General features: G+C 32.7%; 1 protein-coding gene across 2 annotated transcripts in view; it reads right to left on the bottom strand.

The window, feature by feature from the left end:
- Positions 1–8900, bottom strand: part of DAT (Sodium-dependent dopamine transporter) — a 285224-nt gene that overhangs the window by 107185 nt on the left and 169139 nt on the right. For both annotated transcript variants that reach the window (XM_068378502.1, XM_068378501.1), the window contains exon 3: positions 6412–6546. In XM_068378502.1, coding sequence (XP_068234603.1) covers positions 6412–6546 — 135 coding nt within the window. The remainder of the gene's footprint in view (positions 1–6411; positions 6547–8900) is intronic.

Raw genomic sequence — 8900 nt, 5'->3', positions numbered from 1 at the left:
TATATATATATATATATATATATATATATATATATATATATATAGTGTGTGTGTGTGTTAGGCATATACTGTACATATCATAGAATAAATAAAATAAACTGAAAACTACCGGTAATTCCACCAAGTGAGAGCAAACAGAACTCATTCCTCCCCTTTTATCCAACAATAAAAGTTGATGAAGACATACTACGACAGTTACATTACACTTGACTAACTCTGAACAGCCTTCATGGAAGTGTTTGAATGGACTTGAACCAGCTTACGCAATAATCTCACTTTCCCCGCGGTGGTCACCGTAATGTTCAGCAAAGATGTGCGTAATTGAAGACGTGATTGACAATTCCTACTGAATGCAAAAGTCACATGAAATGTGGCACTCACTTTTCATCGTGTCAGATTTCACTTAGTGGTGTCTCTTTTGAGAGAACCAAGCCAGCTTTTATTTTCTTTCTTTCTTTTTTTAACTGGCTTTCCAAATAGCCTAGAGTCCTTACATAGAGACTGATTTGTTTTCTCTTCAACTATCTTACTTATTACTATAGATATTTCTTATTTTGTCTTCAGAAATCATAAGAGTGAAAGCATGAAAAAAAAAAAAAAATTACGAATGTGTCATAGTTATAATTTAGTTTATCATTAAGTAAACGCCATTTTTATAAACAGATATATCTTAGGTTAATATACTTTAGACGATCAGCAGAATAAACAATTATGTGCAACACTCGGTCTACTTAAGTTTATTTGCATAGAAATTATTTATATTTTGCGTTGTAATTTTTTAAAGGTTTACTTTTACCCTTTTTTTTCAAAAGCATCCTTTGTATCGCAGTAAGATAGCGGAAGTGGATACAAGATTCTTTGTACTTTAGTCGTGCATGTTTACTTTTGTCGAAGTAGTTAGTACAGAAATCGTCAAACCTGATTGATAGATTTATTCAATATTCTATTAAGGGCTTTTTTTTCACCTTTTTCTTATTTTTAGAAGGACTTTTGTTTTGGCTTTGGGGTAGACCGTAGTCCCGATCGGCTGCCCTGCCTGACATCGCTTATGTAGACCCCGGTAACTCATGTTAATGTGTTGTCCCAGTCACCAGCGTCCTTCCTCCCAGAAGCGAGGAGTCTTGGCGTGGTTAGGTCGACAGTTCGAGACGTGTGAGGTGTTTGTTATGTTTTTAGGTGTTGGAGTGGCTTTGCACGAAAGCCTGATTAATCAATTTCAAGGGGATCAATTTGACTTCTGGCATGACATTCCAATTTAAAGTATTTGCTTTAGGAACTGAGACGCTTTACCTGCGTGAGTGATTACCTTCACCCAAGGAAGAGTTACGGTTTGTCGATTTCTCAACAGGATTGTGGGGAAACCAAGTACGTGAACGAATTTTAATAAACCTTGTGATAAATTTGATTTTATAGCTTCTAATTTAGGAATAACGTTTGATGGGTGTTTTCGAGCATTTGGTTATTTTCAAATATGCAAATTATACTAATTCTTCTGTCAGTTAACAGGATTACATGAAAGCTGAAAAACAATTGATGTGAGATGGTGATTAACGTCGGTAAGATTTCAGAGAGGATTTGACGAATTTCCGGAGTTGCCTTCTGGATAATATCTAGAAAAATTTATCAGTCTGTTTTGTCATTCTTGATATATCATTTATTTTCTTCTATCTAATTTTAGTAAAGACAATATTGCTTGGAATTTTAGGAGTTGATTCCGTACCCGGAAGTGTGTGTATGTTTGTGAACAGATTCCTGGCCAATATTTTATTCGTAGAGTAATGAAACCTGCAGCGATTAACTATTATGTAAAAAGCTGGAGATGATTAAATTTTAGAAGGTCAAGGTCACGGTCAATCAAAATATCCAATTCACGTAATCAGCTATAAGTTTGGTAATCGTTGTTAGTGAGACTTCAAACTTGGTTTATATTTGAGTGTATGAAAATCCACGCAAATTGATACATATTAAAATCAAAGGTCAACGTCAAGGTCGAGCAAAAGGTAGAGAAATAAGCAGAAGGTCTGCGCTCTACTGAGTGCCCATCTAGTTTTTTTTATTTATTTCTTTTTATTTATTTAACTTGAGAAATTTGAATTCTTAAAGGGCTTTCTTGTTTTATTTCTTAATCGTAAAAATGTTTCTTTGCATCCTAATATATCACTCTATATCGATTTATTAAGCGTCAAATTAACTATTGCATTCAATCAACCTTCACCTGAAATTTTACTACTAATTAACAATCAAGTTCTTGTCATAGGAAGCAATATTTTTAAAATATATATAAAGTCTGCATTACTACAATTATTTCACATTATCATTGTTCTCATTTTATCCATTAAAGATATGTAACTTCCTGGTGTTGTTTAGCAACTGAACTCTTCCTTTGTGTTTACTCCAAAATTATCTAAACCTTTTTCAGAAACTTATTAAACACCTTTTCCCTTTAGGGTTTTCTTTCAAAAGTTCAGACTTGCAGCAAATGTTTTTATGTTGAACAGGCTGACATAAGTCTTTTTATAGTTTATATATATATATATATATATATATATATATATATATATATATATATATATATATATATATATATATATATATATTTGTTTTAATGTTGTTATTGTTTATAAAAAAAATATTTTATTTCAATTGTCCATTACATCTTATATCGTTTATTTATTTCCTTATTTCCTTTACTCACTGGACTATTTTTTCCTGTTGGAGCCTTTAGGCTCATAGTATCTTGCTTTTCCACCTAGGGTTGTAGCTTACCTAATAATAATAATAATAATAATAATAATAATAATAATAATAATAATAATAATAATAATATCAACTAATTTATCAAACTGAAAAGACCATAGACAAAGAACTAGTGCTATATTCGAATAAAGAACTATTTTTTTCCCATTTGTGACATCATAACTCTTTAGATAATAATGTAATGCGGTCTGGAGTTAAAATCTTTATCCTACCTCGACCCCTATATCGACCTACTGTCTTGACCAATCAGAGCTCGAGATTCGAGTGGGGAGACGGCGACTGGCTCTAGGACTTCCTATCGCCTCGGGCGCTTCCATATTCACCATCGAAGGACCATTAACCTCTTTGCTTTCGTACGTGATTACGAAAGAGACTGGCTGGGTGGTTCTTGGAGAATATTCTACCCCCCCCCCCCTTTGACCATTTACATTTATTTCGGTACGTGACCTCTTTTTTAAAACAAAGGATTGCTATTGAATATTATAGGACTACTAGTGTACGCGACCCTTCAAAATGACAGCTAGATATTTACTATGTGATTCAGGGCCTCTGTAACACGGTTTTTTGGACTTTGCTCCTTATCAAGGCATCGGATGTAGCTGAAAGTTGACATATGTATATTTTACAACCACACACAAATTTTGTCAGCATTTTCAATAACCTAAACCCGATAGTTTTAATTTTTATAGAGTAAAAATGATCTAGCCGACGCCATGGCCAGTGATAACGAGCCAAGAGTCGAAAACATTCATTACGTAAGCAATGTAAACACCTTTTGACAAAATTTTGCCCCGCCCATCCACCGGACACCCATTCACCTTCTTCCATCGGCTCTGGAACCCATAACAGTCAAGAATGGCTAGCAGGATTTGGAATTGCCCCTGTGGTTGCAAAACTGCATTTATCTTACGACTTGCAACTTTATACAGTCAAGAGAAATCCCATAGCCATATTTACTATAGCCTGAATAGGTAATTATTCAGTTTCTAGTTTAAATCCAATGTTTATGGTCTGATTTGTATTTAGCGTAACATGATTATAATATTTGTAATGTCATTCAGGCTTTTGAACATTTCCATTAACTATTCACTATGCCACCAAGAGAGAGGGAAAGAGAGAGATTGTATGTAAACAGTCTTTATATAACTATTTTTGTTAAAATAAGATTTTTGTGCTAAAATCTCCATCAGACCAACGGATCATCCGATATAATTTTTTTTCTTCTTCTTAGGCCGTACAACCGTGTTGGCTATGTTGTGGGCATGACTGCATTTTGTAAATAAATCATGAATAGTTTTAGGAGTTTTATTTGTACATCTAATGGGAATTTATAGAAGTAAAGTGAACATAATTCATTTATCCTTTAAAATAACTACTACATGTAGCCAAACAAATAGTAGTAAAGATGATAATGCAATGAAGGAATGATACCATACTTTATCTTTAGCTTCAACATCGGCAATAACATACCCAGTTGCCATAATTTGTCAGCTTAATGAAATAACCTATCATCTAATGTTAAACTTAATTTCTGAGGAGGCCATGGTTTATTGCACGGTGAAAAAACATGACAAAGACTTTATGAATGGCGGAACGATACATAAATGTGGGTGGGGTATCTGTGCTAGCGTAGTAATACTACTGTAGCAGTAGTGCCCCAACAGTAGTATACATGAATTAAACGTTTAGGCCAACTGCTGGGATCCTTGAGGATCATTTAGCACTTCTTACAACTACTCGAGAAATAAGTTTTTATAGCCAGAATTTTAATTTTCTGATCCAACAATGCCCATGATAGCCTTCAGTGTTATCCAGAATTATAACGAGGCTAAAGTGGGTGGAGCCTCATGAAGTCATCATTCTGACGATAATTATTGGTGAAAGTTTAAAGCAAAATACAGTACCGGCTATTTTTTTTTTTTTTTACAGTAAATAGATCGGTAGATAGACAATAAATAAAAATTGCTTGACATTGGATATAGCAGTTATCAAATCAAGCTTGTCTACTACGTTTTTGAAAATTACCAACTATTCCCTACACCTTTTCAGTCTGATTGTGAGCTATAAAGTAGACTGTAATTTCTTAGGAAACTTATTTTGGGAGTTAGACAAATAATCGAAGTGTTTTTGTATTTATTAACATATTTTGTTCGTTTGTTCATTATGACAATTCTCAGTGGAGAGGTTTCAGAGTTCATAAAGGTGTACTGCTTTGCTTTTATTTACACTTTTGTGTTATTGTTGGCAGAGGTATAGCCTTCGTTACGTATAACCAATCATCGATCGAGAAAGAGAGAAGAAATGCCGTCATAAGTTACGTAACGAGTGCGTTCGAAACCTTTTCTCTGAGTAAGTTGGCCCGTCTTCAAAAATCGTCACTTTCACTTAATAAAGTACCAAATTTATTCAACCTACGTAATGCAGAATATAGTCAAAATTTATGTATAGATATAATGTGCATTCTGAATAAGCGTTATATTCATGAAATTCATAGAAAAAAAGTTATTGCGAAAAAAACCGTGTTACAGAGGCCCTGAATCTCATAGTAGGTAGTTATGCACGCATATACACTAACCTCACTGACTCATCCCTCTACCAGAGGGACGGGGAGAACTTAGGGTGACAACATTTTATATATATATATATATATATATATATATATATATATATATATATATATATATATATATATATATATATATATATATATACACACACACAAATATGCATATGTATATACTAAAGTGTCTTTGTCCTTGTAATTTACAATGTTCGGATAGACAAGACTAAACGAGAACCCATTCTTTTAATAATTTTGGAAAATTTCTTGCCCGACACATCTCCGAAATCACCATGACTTGGTTTACGTAAGGTTAGATTTATTCAAAAACTCACCTCAATATAGACTAAGGCTAAAAGGTCAAGGTCCTTTAAAACAACAAGATTCAAAAGATTTGGCCCAGAATCTAAAGTTCTTTCCTACATGAAGTGATAAAAAGAATGATTAGTTATATAATTATCCCTCATACTATCCTCGTGTAAACCTAGAAGCAGAAGGCTGAAATTCCTTACTATATATATGAAAATATGCTTTTCCGTAAGGAATAGGCTCCCAAGACATAAGGGCGATGTCTTTGCGAGAGATAATTTGATTTAGCGCGAACAAACTCTTCCACAGTGTGACGGTAGTTATATAACTGATTCTCATAATTTATTTATTTCCTTATTTTCTTTCCTCACTGGGCTATTTTTCCCTGTTGGAGCCCCTGAGCTTATAGCATCTTGCTTTTCCAACTAGGGTTATAGCTTGGCTAATAATAATAATAATAATAATAATAATAATAATAATAATAATAATAATAATAATGATAATAATAATAATAATAAGAGCCCGTGCTTGTCCGTAAGGGCCAGGCAATCTTAAACAACATGATTATCTTAGTACTAAACAATATTCTTTTTCCTTGCCACAATATACTGAGGCTGGTAAACATGTTTCCAGAGTAACTCTTCTTGTTATTAGGCAATCTTCAACAACACGATTATCTTTGTACTGAATCAAAAGCTTTTTCCTTGCTACAATATACAAAGGTCGGTAAACAAGTTTCCACAAATATTTCTTCCTGTTATTTACCTGTAATTTGAGGAACTTACCCTTAAAAAGTGGCACCAGTCTCCCCCAGCAAGTGATGGCCCCCTTTCTGTTGTACTGTCCCAGCGCCAATTCCATGAAGAAGAGAGGGATGCCGCCCAGCACTAACATCACGCAGTAGGGGAAAAGGAAGGCTCCTGCAGGGGAAAAATAATACGAGATTTAACAAACGTGAATCACGTCTATATATATTACGGAGGGGAAATCAAGAGGAACAGTTATTCTCTTGTCTAGTTTATTAGGAGACAAAACTGTAAGAGAGAGAGAGAGAGAGAGAGAGAGAGAGAGAGAGAGAGAGAGAGAGAGAGAGAGAGAGAGAGAGAGAGAGAGAGAGAGAGAGAGAGAGAGTATTCTATTCTAGTTGATTAAACCTTTTTTTAGAGATCAGCATAAAGTTAAACAATATATTTCTTACAAAGGAAAATGTTGGAAATACGCGGATGTTACTTTTACACTATCACGTAATACATACATATACATATATATATATATATATATATATATATATATATATATATATATACATATATATATATATATATATATATATATATATATAATTTATATATATACATATATATATATAATTATTATTATCATTATTATTATTATTACTAGCCAAGCTACAGCCCTAGTTGGAAAAGCAAGATGCTATAAGCCCAAGGGCTCCAATATATATATATATATATATATATATATATATATATATATATATATATATATATATATATATATATATATATATATATATATATATATATTCACACACACACATATATATATAGGTATATATACATGTGTGTGTAATACACACACACAGATATATATATATATATATATATATATATATATATATATATATTACTACCAACATATATAAATATATATATATATATATATATATATATACACACACATATATATATATATATATATATATATATATATATATATATATATATATATTTATATATATTACTACCAACATATATAAATATATATATATATACACACACATATATATATATATATATATCACTACCAACATAAATATATATATATATATATATATATATATATATATATATATATATATATATATATATATATATATATATATGTATACATAGCATCCTTTTCCTGTGTTTACAACCAGTGCAGCCTAGGAAGGTATAGCGTTCCCTTCCACGAATTTAGTGATTGTCAACGTTGATTTGAAACCCTTACTCTTTGGTCATCTGTAACCCCCGCCAACCCCAGTCCCAACCCCAGACAGGGTTCGATCCTCTTATCTAGCCACGCTCCCCTCTTGCGTCACCCCAATCGGTGAACATTTTGTTTTGGAACTTTTTTTTTCCTTTACTCAGGTTTTTATCTCTTGGTTACCCTTGCCGTCTCTCTCTCTCTCTCTCTCTCTCTCTCTCTCTCTCTCTCTCGATTCACTCTGCATTGTCAACCTATCTTTTATTTCTTTATATTGGATACAATATCCTGTTGAGGGGAACATTCTTGCACGTTGCATAGACACTATTTGTAAACGTACATAGAGTATAGGGTGCAATCAGGACGTGTGATGCAGTGATTAACTAACGTTTGATAGGGCCAAGGAATTCTCTCTGCCTGCCGCCTACCAACCCACCACATTACGAATGAATATCACTATCACCAGGGATCACGAATAAAGGGACTTTGGGGTTAGTAAGAAACCAAGATGTTGTACCCCTTAGCACCTCTTCCTTCAAAGGGAAACAGGCATTACAGTGACACACACATACACACAAATATATATATATATATATATATATATATATATATATATATATATATATATATATACACACACATATATATATATATATATATATATATATATATATACATATATATATATATATATATATATATATATATATATATATATGACTTGCTGTGATTTTTAAATTAAAAGTACCAGAAGTTTACTAGATCACAAGTTGAAGGATGGAACCTAAAGATGATAGCGTGAATGAGTTGTTGGCAGTGATTTGTAAGGTATGTTTAGACGAGGGAATGGATAGGTTTAGATAAGGAAAAATGTCCATGGAGTATTTTTAGGAAACAGTTACATGATAGGTAGTAGGTTGGCCAGGGCACCAGCCATCGGTTGAGATACTACCGCTAGAGTCATTGTGGCCTTTACAGGCAAGACAGCACTACATTTTATCCCTATCTCTGATTACGGCTCATTTTTCCTTTGCCTACATATACACTGAATAGTTTGGCCTATTTTTTTACATTCTTCTATTTTCTCATACTCTTGACATTAGAATAATCTAAAAATTATTTTTCATTAAAGGGGTTAACTACTGCACTATAATTATACAGTGGCTACTTTCCTCTTGGTAAGGGTAGAATATACTCTTTAGCTATGGTAAGCAGCTCTTCTGTTCTTAAAGTGCTTTTTGTTAATTGTTCAGGAATTCTCCAGTAGTTTATTTATTTCCTTGTTTCA

The sequence above is a fragment of the Palaemon carinicauda genome, chromosome 8, assembly GCF_036898095.1.
Source record: "Palaemon carinicauda isolate YSFRI2023 chromosome 8, ASM3689809v2, whole genome shotgun sequence".
In the NCBI taxonomy this organism is placed as follows: Eukaryota; Metazoa; Arthropoda; class Malacostraca; order Decapoda; family Palaemonidae; genus Palaemon; species Palaemon carinicauda.
This window is presented reverse-complemented; position numbering and strand designations above follow the sequence as displayed.